This window comes from Centropristis striata, chromosome 9, assembly GCF_030273125.1.
Source record: "Centropristis striata isolate RG_2023a ecotype Rhode Island chromosome 9, C.striata_1.0, whole genome shotgun sequence".
Taxonomy (NCBI): domain Eukaryota; kingdom Metazoa; phylum Chordata; class Actinopteri; order Perciformes; family Serranidae; genus Centropristis; species Centropristis striata.
In genome coordinates, this window is record NC_081525.1 from 11,688,716 (window position 1) to 11,702,271 (window position 13,556).

General features: G+C 37.3%; 1 protein-coding gene across 5 annotated transcripts in view; it reads left to right on the plus strand.

Annotated features, from left to right (window-relative positions):
- The window catches only part of ect2 (epithelial cell transforming 2), a 49,502-nt gene that overhangs the window by 17,196 nt on the left and 18,750 nt on the right, over window positions 1–13,556 (plus strand). For 4 of the 5 annotated variants that reach the window (XM_059341791.1, XM_059341793.1, XM_059341792.1 and 1 more), the window contains 9 exons: window positions 1,857–1,919; window positions 4,037–4,262; window positions 5,323–5,447; window positions 7,838–7,957; window positions 8,596–8,664; window positions 9,479–9,589; window positions 11,256–11,352; window positions 11,616–11,697; window positions 12,999–13,077. In XM_059341791.1, coding sequence (XP_059197774.1) covers window positions 1,857–1,919; window positions 4,037–4,262; window positions 5,323–5,447; window positions 7,838–7,957; window positions 8,596–8,664; window positions 9,479–9,589; window positions 11,256–11,352; window positions 11,616–11,697; window positions 12,999–13,077 — 972 coding nt within the window. Of the gene's footprint in view, window positions 1–1,856; window positions 1,920–4,036; window positions 4,263–4,377; window positions 4,564–5,322; window positions 5,448–7,837; window positions 7,958–8,595; window positions 8,665–9,478; window positions 9,590–11,255; window positions 11,353–11,615; window positions 11,698–12,998; window positions 13,078–13,556 lie in introns of all 5 variants that reach the window. The other variant, XM_059341795.1, reaches the window with a different exon arrangement.

The window sequence follows — 13,556 nt, forward strand, 5'->3', positions numbered from 1 at the left end:
GAGAATCCTGTGTGACCTCCTGGCCAAAACGCTGTCACATAAAATGGATCCTTTTCAGTTTGCCTACAGGGCAAAAAGGGGGGTTGAGGACGCAAGTCTCACATTGCTGAACACCGTCACGAAACATCTGGACTCTCCTCACCCTCACACCAGGATCTTATTTATGGACTTCTCCTCTGCTTTTAACACTGTGCACATTGACACCCTGCTGTATGCTCTTTTAGACCTCCAAGTTCATCCCACACTGGTTTTATGGATCAAGAGTTTTTTAACTGACAGGCCACAACAGGTGCTTTTAAATGGTTTTAAATCAAAGAAGCTGATTTTAAACACAGGTGTTCCCCAGGGTTGTGTTTTATCTCCCGTTCTCTTCTCTGTGTACACAAACAACCTCACCTGTAACAGTGAGGGAATGAAGCTTTTTAAATATGCAGATGACATGGCCCTGGTGGCTCACCTGACTGACACCACTGCTCTGGACCGGTATCAGCAGGCTGTTGAGAACCTGGCACAGACTTTTAACCAGCTCTGTCTTGAGCTAAATGTCCAGAAGACCAAAGAGCTGTGCTGTGGGGGCAGAAGAGAGTCAGCAACCGCTCTTTTTAAACCACTCAGCATCCAGGGTCAGCTGGTGGAGCAGGTTGAGTCTTTTAAATACCTTGGAACTGACCTGGACAACTGCCTCTCCTTCTCTCAGCATGCAGACACCATTTTTAAAAAATCCCAACAGCGCCTCTACCTGCTGAGGAAACTAAGGACTTTCAATGTCAGCACACATGTTTTAACTCTGGTCTACCAGTCCCTCATTGAATCCATACTCACCTTCAATATCTCTTCCTGGTACAGTCTCCTCTCATCCAAACACAAGACCAAACTTTCCCGTACAGTTAACCAGGCCAGCAAAATCATTGGAGCACCACAAACCCCCCTCTCAGAACTGTACAGCCGGTCTGTGATCAGGAAGGCCACCCTGATCACAGAAGACTTTTCTCACCCCCTCCACCACTGCTTCCAGCTGCTGCCATCAGGCAAACGCTATAAGGTTCCACTGGCCAGGAAAAACATCTACAAAAAATCCTTCGTCCCCTCTGCAATAACCACCCTGAACAACAAAAAATGAACACTCTGTTGCTTTTAACAGCCCCCCCCCCCCCCCCTTTTTAGCATGATTGTACACTTTTTTGTGTTTTTAATGTTTGTTTGTTTCTTAGTGTTTTTTATATGAGCCTGTCAAAAATGAATTTCTGTCACTCGTGACAGACAATAAAGTTCTATCAATCAATCAATCAATCAATCATTTTTTTCCCAAGATTGTAGATGCATGAAAAAAATAATGAATCCTCTCATTTTTTGTCAAGAATATCAAATGTTCATCCGATGCGAATTCCTTTTCGATTAAACCTCAATAAATCCCTTTATCTTTGCTGTTAGAGAGAGGGGTCAATAATAGATGTGCCCATTCCACATGATGAATAATTTGAGCCAAGGTTGAGTGGTGGTTTTGGTGTAGTTATAACTCTATAATCAAAAATTAACATGGGGAGAAGGGTGGGATTTAATAAGCTCTGGCTTCCTCCCACTCCTTTTGAACACACATAAGTGTTGAGTCTTATTGTTTCATTTTGTGTTGTTGTCTTGTATTTATTGTTGTTTGTTTGTTTTCAATTGTTCGTCTTTTATTTTGTGTTCAAATAAATTCTCTATCAATCAATATGGCCTTTTTAAGTTTAAGTGATTTTCATAGGAAAGGCTATGTCATTATGGTGTCAGAAATCTTTTTATTTATTTATTTTTTTTTACCAACCTCTGTCCCAACTCAGTGGTCAGTAAAAACATCTTTCTCTCCTCCCTATTAGTGGTTCTGGGGAAGCATTCAGATGGACGCTCGGGCCGGAGAGTCCATGTACACCTACGAGAAGGTAAGTGTCTTAACGCTAATGTTAATTCCCATATGTGTGTGTTAATTCAAACCAAATTTGTATTTACACTAACCCAAAGGATACAGCAAATTTATGAGATACAAACCACACAAGGAGGACTTTTTCTGTTTTTTTTTTATTTGTGTAAGAATTATATGCAAACAGTATAATGGCACTTGATAAACCCTGTTTTAATTCCATTTGCCACATTATTTATTTATTTTTAAATACTAAGCTCTTATTTTTATGTGTGCTCCCATTCCCGTTTCAGAAATTTTACTCTCTACTGAAAGTTATTTCATTATTTATTTTGAACCCAAACGAATGTTCAATCTCCTTCCTTATCCCCAGGAGGACTATTTCTTTGTCAGGGTTCTTTGAGCCCTTTTTTTTATTTTTTGAAAGTTAAAATGGTGTATTTAATAAAGTTAGAACTGTGTACTATAACACTATAAAATCTATGAGTCCTGCAGCTTGAATTTCCCTGATAAAATATCTTTTAAAAAGGGGAATACAATTGTATTTATATATAAGCACTTTTCCAAGTGCCCTCAAGGGTCACAAAAGTGACAAAAACGACGCAAAATCAACCAAAAAAAGACACAAAATCTCAAAGATGTAAAATGATCCCCCCAAAAGATGTAAAATGACAAAAAAAAAGACAAAATGACCAAAAAAAGACACAAAATAACCAACAAGAAGTAAAAATGCCACAAAAGTCTTAAAATCAATTCATAAAATCTATATAAATCTATTACTTTTCCTCCTATAATGATGAGTGTCTGAGGGTTTTTTAATATGCGACCACTGCAACATATAAAATGGAAATGTCAGTTGCTTCACCTGAGGACTTCCATAGCTCCCCATTGCAGCTTCTTGTGGCCTTTTCCCTCAGCAGTGATCACATGTTTTCCACTGAACTCTTGTGTGCCTGCTTGGTAATGGGGTTTACTGTTGCTCATGCTTTAGAAAAACTCATTTGTATCAAATGTTGTTCAGTTGTGTCTAAAGGCATGAGGTGTTTTTAGCTCCACTTAGTGGCCACGAGGCAAATAACTGCATACTTCTGGACAGTCTGTCCTTAAAGGCATTAATGATGATGCACTTGAGAGAGAAGTTAACGCCCTGCCTGCCTCCTTATCTCCTCACACCTAGCCAATTGCTATGTAAAGTGGGCATGCTTGTCTGATTTTTAGTTACAAAAATACATGCTCCACAATTCCAACGTTGCACAGCACAATTGAGATCAAGATCAATTTTCACAGAAGAATAGTTATACAACTAGGAATTGATATTTGCACATGTGCCTGGCTCACATAATTTGAAGACATGCAGCTTGCCCCTCTTTTTTAATAATCTTGTATTTATCTTGTATATGGCCATTTCCAGCAGTATAGTAGATGTGACACAGGGACTCTAAACAAAATGCCTCATGAAATACACACACACACACACACACACACACACACACACACACACACACACACACATATATGCAAAACCAGACTTTAGTGAAAGCTTACATACTTTCTACAAACTCTGAATTTTTTTGATCCATCAAATGGATGGGGCTTTATAGTATATAAAAAAAGCATTATTATGAAAACATTTATATTGTCATGTCAACACAATTGAGGAAAAACTTTAGCGTTATTGATGTGACGCGTCTGAAAGAAGCATTTGCATGTTGTAGAAATTCTGTGAGAATCATTAATGACATGTTTAACTTTTACATGGAAACAACACACACACACAGGATTTTTTTACACTTTTATTCTGTAACACATAATATGAACAAAGCAACATTGATCCTTTTTTTTCTTTTGGGTTAAATTAAATATTTACAATATTTTCAGTAAGATTACAGATTTCATGCAATTTCATTTTCATTCATTTGAATCTGCCAATACAGCCTCTGCGAAATTAAACCTCCCTCTGTTTTTCATAGAAGGATTCAGAATCTGTATATATACATTTTTCTTTTTGTCCCACAGTACATCATCACAACCGCTTAACTATAAGGCAAACCATGTCGCTATCATCTTTTTTTTTTGTTTTACTAATCTAGTATTCATATTGTCCTTGTATATATTTTGTTTTGTCCCACTGTTCACCAGATCGACAGCCCAACCATGAAGAAGGCCGTGTCGCTCCTGTCCATCACCACCCCAAACAGTAACCGTAAGCGTCGTCGTCTTAGGGACACGCTGGCTCAGCTCACCAAGGAGACGGAGATCTCCCCGTTCCCGCCACCACGGAAAAGGCCGTCAGCAGAGCACTCCCTGTCCATGGGTTCTCTGCTGGACATATCAAACACTCCTGAGACAAGCAAAGCCTTGGCAGGTAAGGAAAACATTTTGGACTACTGGAGTAACTGCTTGATCCAACCCTAGAACCCCCCTTTTCTTGTCTGGTTGACTGTGTAACTGTTTCTGGTAAATATCTATCTTCATTTCAGAAGACAGAGTAGGGAACAGTTCAGAGAGCAAAGGAGAAAATACTGTGACCAGAAATAGGATGAGAAGAAGGAGTACCAGGGAGAGGAGGATTAGGAAAGACAGGGAGGAGAGGAGAAAAAGGTCCTACCAGGGTAAAAGTAGTCTTCATCAACCAGAGGAGGAGCAGCAACCAGGAACTTCAGCAGGTCAGGTTTCCTGAATGTAGAGATGAAATGAAAATTGCAGTTAGCAGTAACACTATAAAGATAACTGTGATTTATGATAGTAGTATACAAAGTGATTATTATAAAATCAAAATACCCAGTAATGTCAATAATAGAGCAGCACCGAGGTCTAGTAGTTAGCGATTTTGCCTCACAGAAAGAGGGTCGTGGGTTTGAATCCGGCTTGTGGCTCTTCTGTATGAAATTTCTCCCCATGTCAGTGTGGGTTCCCTGTAGCCCAAGCCCCGCGACCAAGGATTAGCGGTTAAGGATAATGAATATCTATGATAATAGCTGTAGTTTTAACAGAAATATGACTAATAATGGCGGTAATATTAGCAGTGAATATAAGGGAATGATACCACCAGTAGTATCTGTAATAATAGCAGGGTTACTCTGATGAATAGGACTCAGCACAGTGTGGATCCTAAAATACCAATGAAATGTTCAAGTCTCTCTCATAACATGTGATGGCCAAATATTGAAGAATAAAGCACCAAAACAAGTACGGAGACAGGTTCTTTGTCTGTGGCAAATAGGTTATTTGCAATTCTAAATGTCTGAAAAGCCTCATGAAAGTTTTATTTAGACATTGAATCCAGTACAATATGCTTCTTTTCATGCAGCCCTAATTTAATTAGAATTGCAAAGAAAATAGCGGATTCACACCTGACAGTGTCTATCTTTGCTTCAGTGCTATGTTAACAACTTGCCTTCCTCCATTCCTTGTCTCTCCCCCAGAGGCTTCGAAACCGTCCAAAAGTTCAACCCCGGTTGTATCCAAGCAGTCAGCCAGGTGGCAGGTCTCCAAGGAGCTCTACCAGACTGAGAGCAATTATGTGGACATCTTAAGCACCATCCTACAGGTACTTGTTGTATTCTCCTGGGTTTAACTGTTCCTTGTCCTCACAAAAAGCTACATGTTTTTAAACTAAATCTGGGAATGTCGGGTTAGCCCCGTGGTCTCAGAGATTTCTGTCTTGAATCTAAATATAACACACTTAGCACGTGCCACTGTAGCTTCACTACCATACCATTTATCAAAGGAAGTTGAGGCAACTCCATAATCCAGGTATTAAGTATTATGTAGTGTTGTTAATAGGCCTGTCACTATAATTACCATATCAACTTATCTTTGATATATATCAAATGGACACGATGGGGCTGGGCGATATGGACCAAAAGTCATATCCCGATATATTTAGGGTGAATATCGATATATGATATATATCCCCATATTTAAGTGTTCAATCAAAGCCAAATATGACATGTCACAAGTAGTTTTATTGAAACCGTTTATTTAAGTAAACATAAATACTGTATAACAACAGAAGTACCTTTTTTTTATTTTTTAAATCAAAGCTCCAGAAAGTGACATTTAATATCAAAGGCAAAAACTAAAGTAGTAACAGAGTGAGCCTCTTTTATCTTCTTCTTAATCAAACCAGACCAAAACCACTTAAGAGAGAGAGAAAGAGCCCATAAACAAGAGATAACATGCATGTACATATCACAGCCAGTAGGGGGTGGCAGCATGTTGCAGTGGCACAAACAGCTCCAGTTAAAAAGAGAAGCAATACATTTCTTTTTTCACTACAGTTCACATTGACCCATCAAAAAAAACATTCCTCTGTGACATAAGCTATTTTATATGACACATGTTCTCAATGCAGATTTTTACATCCCTTCTAACTGTTTTGATTTGGGTTAAATAAACTCTAGGACACATTTGCCTGTGGTGGGAAAAAAAAACTGTTGTTTGAATTGTGGTGCCAAACAGTGGAACAGAGATCCACCTTTTCAGTTTGGTGTACACTGTTTACGATGTGGAAGCAAAACGCACAAGCCAAATTATTTGTTCTATTACAGTCCAGCCCCCTTTTTATAGAGGGGTGGGAGACGAGGGATGTTTAGGGGGGAGATCGCAGCATTTGCCACATAGAAGTGGTTTACAACATCTGAAAGCCGGGAACCCGAAATTAATTTGAGATGCAGCTCGGCACTGTGTGTCAAGTTGTTCCAGTCATTAATCTGTCATTTTAATTGATTAATTAATCAAATAGTTCATTAGAATAATGTGTGAAAGGGTTTAGAACATTATCTTATTCCGTGCTCAATTATGTCTTATAAGTTGTTGCAGCAAGTTTTTGGGTTGATACCAGTGGTGAAAGAAGTATTCAGATCCCTTACTTAAGTAAAAGTACTAATACAACACTGTGAAATTACTCCACTACAAGTAAAAGTCCTGCATTCAAAACTTACTGAAGTAAAAATACAAAAGTATCAGCATCAAAATGTACTTAAAGTATCAATAGTAAAATTACTTGCTATGCAGAATGGACCCACTCAGATTGTTTTATATATTCCAAATATATTATTAGATTATTTGTATTGATTCTTTATGTAAGCAGTGTTTAATTATGTGAAGACAATGCTTATTTTAACCATTTAATATACTGTTGAGTTTAAAATGTATAATAACATTTAATCGATCATGTTTTTATGTTAAATCTTGACCCGAAAAGTAACTAAATCTGTCAGCTAAATGTAGTGGAGTAAAAAGTCCATGTATGAAGTTACATAGAATTGAAATACCCAAATAAAGTACAACTACCTCAAAGTTGTACTTAAGTAAATGTACTTAGATACTTTCCACCACTGGTTGATACCATTTGTTACACAAATTTGGTACTAAATTTTATCCCTTTTTAAAAAAAAATTTTTTTAGATTTGGTTAAAAAAAAGTGGAAAAATCGCTCCAAAAATGTTGCACCACGACCTCAAAGATCACCATTGGAAAAACATGCTTTTGTGACAAAAACTTCACATTTTAGAGATTTCTGAAATAATTCCATTTTTGGTAATTGAATTACAGGCACTTCTGTTCTAGAAACTGGAAGAAGAAGAATAGGAAAGGAAATATTGTCTATATACATAGGAAAGGAAAACTGCTTGGTTTTTGTAGTATAGCGGAATAGAACTTAAAGCCAACAATGTGTCATTTTTCCCCTTGTTTGCCCAAATTAACCGAAACTAATTGTGAAACATTTTGTTGACTGGCACTCCATTATCATATGAAAAGATAGTGTGTAGTGTAGACAAGTTAGATGTTTATTTTTACTGCCCTGAATATATTGTATGATATTGATGCTATACTGAGTACTTCTCATTGATACTATGCTTTTGTGTGATTGTGTAGAACATGTAACTTGTGATTTTGTTTTTGCGCATCTCTCATATCTGGTTTTATTTAAAGCTCTTCAAGCTTCCATTGGAAAAAGAGGGGCAGGTGGGCGGACCCATCCTGGCCCAAGAAGAAATGAAGACGATATTTGGCAGCATCCCAGAGATCTATGATGTTCACATGAGAATAAAGGTAGTGTGTCCTTGATGGTTTTTTATCAAAAATGATTCTAATGGTGTGCCTTTTTAATAGGGATGAACAATATTTGATTTTTTGCGGATATGCCAATTTTTTACAACTCATTTAGTTGATTACCGATACCGATATTTTTTCCCTCACAACTAATACCCACAATCAGGGCAAATTTGGCCAATTTACCAATTGACATAATAAGTAAACATAACCTGTGTTCACTGGTAACATGTGAAAAGTGCAATTACACCCAAATTGAATAAAACTACATGTACCTTACAGACTGCTGCTTAAATTCAAATTTAACTTTAAACAGGAGCCCAATATGTGACAACTCAATCTGTTCTGTGCAAACAAAATCACAAAACGTCCCTAATCAGAACATAAATAAATAGGTGGGCTCAGACTACACTGCACAATTCTATGAGCTACAAACAAGGTGCAACAGAGAGGTGATGTGCACCCCATTATTTAATCAGTTCATGATATCGGCGTGTTGGCCAATGTCCGATAGTTCATTTTCAAACCATCGGCACGTTATCGGCCGATACCAATAACGTGCCAATAATATCGTGCATCCCTACTTTTTGATGAGGAGTTGTTGATTTGTTTGCTGTGTGTGATGGTTTGTTCATCAGAGTGACCTCGAGGAGCTCCTGACAGACTGGTCAGAGGACAGGAGCGTAGGAGACGTCATTCTCAAATATGTAAGTGCAGACAAATCTCTCCTAATATGCAAATGTTCTTTAATTGCATATGTGCATGCTTATTTAAGAAAGTACATAGTAACTTAACTAACTTGTGCCGGCGTTGGTGTAAATTCATGTTTAGGAGACTCCATGTAAGATGTTCGTTAAGTATGTAATTCAGAACTTTTGCAGCTATTGAAATAAAATCAGTGTACAAAGTGGGTTTAAATCGCCCATCAAAGTGTTCACTTATATCAGAATCGGTCTATTTTCACACTTGCTTATAACAAATAAAAAAGGTCAAAGCCATTGATCACTGTCACTGTCTCTACCTGAGCAGACTACATGCTGACATTAAACTGATCTGTAGCATTTTGACTGCATTCTTTTTTTCTGGTACTGATAATAACCAACAGTTTGAGGACAGGTCTCTAATAGAGAGCAAACGAAATGAGGTAGAAGTAGCATCACCATGAGGTCTATTGAGAATTTGCCTATGGGATATATTTGCATTGGGCTTTGGATCACTGCAGAAAATAAGCTCTGTGGCAAACACACTTTTCTGATGCTTATGCATTCCGTTCAGCAGGATAGTCTTCACAAATGAACACCTCTTTTATGAAGTTTGAAGTGTTAATGCAGTCTTATGCACTACATTACATGTCAACAGACGCTTTTGTCCAAAGCGACTTACAATAAGTGCATTCAACCTGAAGGTACTAGACATAGACCACAGGAATCCAGTAAGTATGCAGTAGTCCCCCTCCCAATGCTCCTATTAATGTAGATCCTCTTGATGCTTCTAACCCGTTTTCATCTTCTCTGTTCCCAGTCTAAAGAGCTGGTGAAGGCCTACCCTCCCTTCGTCAACTTCTTTGAAATGAGCAAGGAGACGATTGTTCGCTGTGAGCGACAGAGGCCACGCTTCCACGCTTTCCTCAAGGTACAACGGCTGCACTTGTTTACCTGGTGGATGCCACATAAAGAGAGATTTTGCAAGGGGTGGTGAAGAAAAAACGGAACAGGAAAACCTAATGTTTATAATACTTATTTACAGCAATACTACAAACTGTCGTCAGTACACTATTAGAGCACATCAGCTCTGACAGGCCCGATTAGGGATGGGAATAATTAATCGATGATAGATTAATGGTTGTTAAGAATTTGGTCGATCACGTGGAATTTTTAATCGATCTGTGTATATTTTTTATTTTAATTGTATCTATGACTGTTTATCAGTATCACTGAACTGAGACACGGCCGCCGTTCAGTTTTGCAGCCGTACGTCAAAAGGCCAGTATTAATTTGAGCAAATCTAGTTTACTGTATCAAACCTTGCTAGCATGTTTTGTTTGTTTAATTTGATCCAAAACTTATTTAAACACAAAACACACTTAAATATGATTAGATTACTATGAAAACTAACCTCATGCCTCTTCTGGCGCTAAAATATTGAACTCCTTGTCATTATCTTTACAGTATTGCCTCACTTGAGTTAGGTTATGATCGACAGGAAGTCTCTTTTCTTCCTTTCAAAATAAAAGCGTCGTTATCAAAACAGACTTTTTTCATAGTACTGTATAAATAGCTTTTATTTTGCACCTGTATGCATGTTTTTATACATACTGGAGTATGTATAAAAACATAGCAATTAATTGATTAATTGCTTGTTAATGTTATGGATGCTTGAGTTAGGAGATTTCTTCCAAACGCCAATCCCTACTGAAATTGTGGCCTTGTCACTCATACAATTAACCCTTAATAGGGCACTCATTGAAATACTTGCAAATTCCAAATTTCAACCCTAGAGAATATTGGAGGATATTACATACAGCCAGACTGTGTAAAAAAAAAACATATGTTCCTTGGGGAGGGGGGTAATATTTTGAGAAAAAAGTTTACGAGAACTTAAAGTGGCAAATCTACAAGAAAAAAATGTGTAGATTTATGAGATTTAAAGTGCTGAATTTAACATAAAAAAGTTGTATTCCTCCCACTTTTTTCTCATAAATCTGTGACTTTTTTCGCGCAGATTTGCCACTTTTATCTAGTAAATTTGCAAAGTCATTGAAGAATGACTCTGTTTGTACGACTTTCTTGCAGATTTTTGTTCTAAATTTTTCATTTTTACACTGGAGGTCAAGGTCAATAAAGTTAGTTTTATTATATTATTATCATACTGATTGGTCGGATGTCATGGTGTCATCATCTGTGACGTAGCCTGATCTTTGATTATTAGCTGGAAGAAAAATCCATGTGGTTCTACGACCTCACAGAGAGACATGGGGACCCGATTTTGATATCCACTGAAGTTACCAAATATAGTTCTTCGCCCGATAAAGGGTTAAAGCACATCCACTCTGTGACAGTCCCAATCTGTGTCTGATTATATGTCAAATGTATCCCTTTTTTCTTGTGTTGTCACCAGGACAACCCCATTCGCTGTGGGTTGTTTATTTAAAAGTGCACACAGTAGTGACACGTCTGTGTATTTTTGTCAAAGCACATTTTATAAAATACTAGAAGCTTTCTGCATGGTAGGCTTCATTTTTGCTGGTGGTTAGCATGTAGTGTGAACTATTTTTTCAATTCATGCTGTCGCTCTACAGATCAACCAGGCCAAGCCAGAGTGCGGCAGGCAGACACTGGTGGAGCTTCTCATCAGACCTGTACAGAGACTACCTAGTGTGGCCCTGCTTCTCAACGGTAACACACACACACTCACATGTATTAGCTTTTGTTAAAAGACGTTACAAAAAAAAATTCTTATGCTGATTACATCCCTGCTCTCCTTATCTGTCTGCTTTCACACCTGCCTCCGTCTACCATTGTCTTCCGTTGATGCCTGTCTGTAATTCCTCTTTCTCACTGTTCTTTTTACTGGCTTTTCTCCCCACATGATTTTTTTTTTAATCTTGTCCTGCCTGTCTTTTTCTTACCAAACTTTACCTTTTCTTTCACATTATCAGACATAAAGAAGCATACGTCAGATGACAACCCAGACAAGATAACACTGGAGAAAGCAATTGAGTCTTTGAAAGAAGTCATGACGTGAGTTGGCGTGACCTTACTTTTTCTTTTGTGATGATCACACAGCCAGAAATATTTGATCATTTCCTAACCCCTAATGGGTTTCTCCTATCATACGAAGTCTTGAGCATTACGTGGGTTCAATTTGTAATGATCAACCATTGTTGAGCCAAGATATAGCAAGAAAAAGTTACTTTTTTAATTAAAATTAAATATTTTTGTTGTTGAAGAGCTATGATCTATGTCACATCTGAGACCTCATTGACATTTCAGTTCGTTTTCAGGACATTGAGAGGTCATTCAGTGGTTTGTGTCGCATTATTCTGAAATCACTTTTAAGCAATGTATGGCATAAAACTTACAGTTGCAGAGGATAATGATAGAACTTAACTTAAGAGAAATAAATGACTTAGGCAATTTTTTGAACATGTTTTTGTGACTTAAGCAAGATATGGTAACACTTTATTTTGAAGGTGTCTACATAAGAGTCACACAAGCCTGTCAGAAACATGACATGACAAGTATCATGAGCATTAATGTTACTTCAAAGTGTCATTAATGTTCATGACACATCCCATGTCATGTTTATGACACGCTCATGTCACTCTTATGTAGCCACCTTCAAAATAAAGTGTTACCATATCTTGCTTAAGTCACAAAGGCATGTTCAAAAAATTGCCTAAGTCACATTTTATTTTGACTTAGGCATAATAAATCCGCTTAAGTCACACACTTGACTTAGGCCAATATCTTAAAGGGGTAAAATCACATGATCTAAAAAAAAAACTTAGGATGTTTGTTTTTACCATTTTTCATCAGGTCCAGCATTTTTCCAGCAATAGGCAAGCAACTCTAAAGGAAACAAGTCAGAGATTATCTGGATCGAAGAGTTGTATTTATTCAAACTTTTGAAAGTGATGAAATCTTTATTGTAAATATCAATTGTTGGTTATGGTTAATCACTTAATTGATCACACTTTAAGCTCAGAAAAAATATTGGAATGCACGTTACAATTTCCCAGAGTCCAAAGAGTTGACCCAAGACCCAAAGATGCTCAATCCAAAATGATTAGAAAAATGAGCAGCAAATCCGCCCATATGAGACAGAGGAGGCAGCAAATGTTTGTCATTTTTCCTTGAAGAACAACTGAGACAAGTGATGGTTTATCAAATTGTGGTAGAAAATTGTATTGATCCTTGGAGGGAAATTTGGTTTTTACTAATTGATTTCTTCTTCTAAATGTTTCAGCACTACTGACATGAACATAACAATATTTTTTCTTCCATTCTCTAACTGACTCCCTCCCTTTCCTCCCCATCAGCCACATCAACGAGGACAAGAGGAAGACTGAAGGCCAGAAGCAGATCTTCGATGTTGTTTATGAAGTTGACGGCTGTCCTGTAAGTTTGATGATTGCTGCTGTAGTTAGTTATGCAAGTTTATTTTACATGCTCAGTGAATTATCTGTGCTCTGCCAGTCATCAGTGAACAAGGTTTTGTTGATGCGAGAGGCATTAAAAATTAAATTAGTACTTCTTTCTCATATAATGTGGATTTATGAATTCCCTAAAAACTAAGGAGCATTTAGATTTGAAAATATAGAGGCTGGTAGGTAGCAGTGTTTGAATGTGACTAAGTACATATACTTAAGTATTTTACTTAAGTACTTGTTCTTTTCTTGAGTATTTCCATTTATACAACTTTATACTTCTACTCCACTACATTTAGAGGCAAATATTGTACTTTTTACTCATCTACTTTTAGCTGACAGCTTCAGTTACTAGTTTATTGGGTCAAGATTTAACACGAAAAACATGATACATTTAAAGTGATTAGACTATTTATAAAAAAAAACTAAAAAAAACCTCATAACAGTATA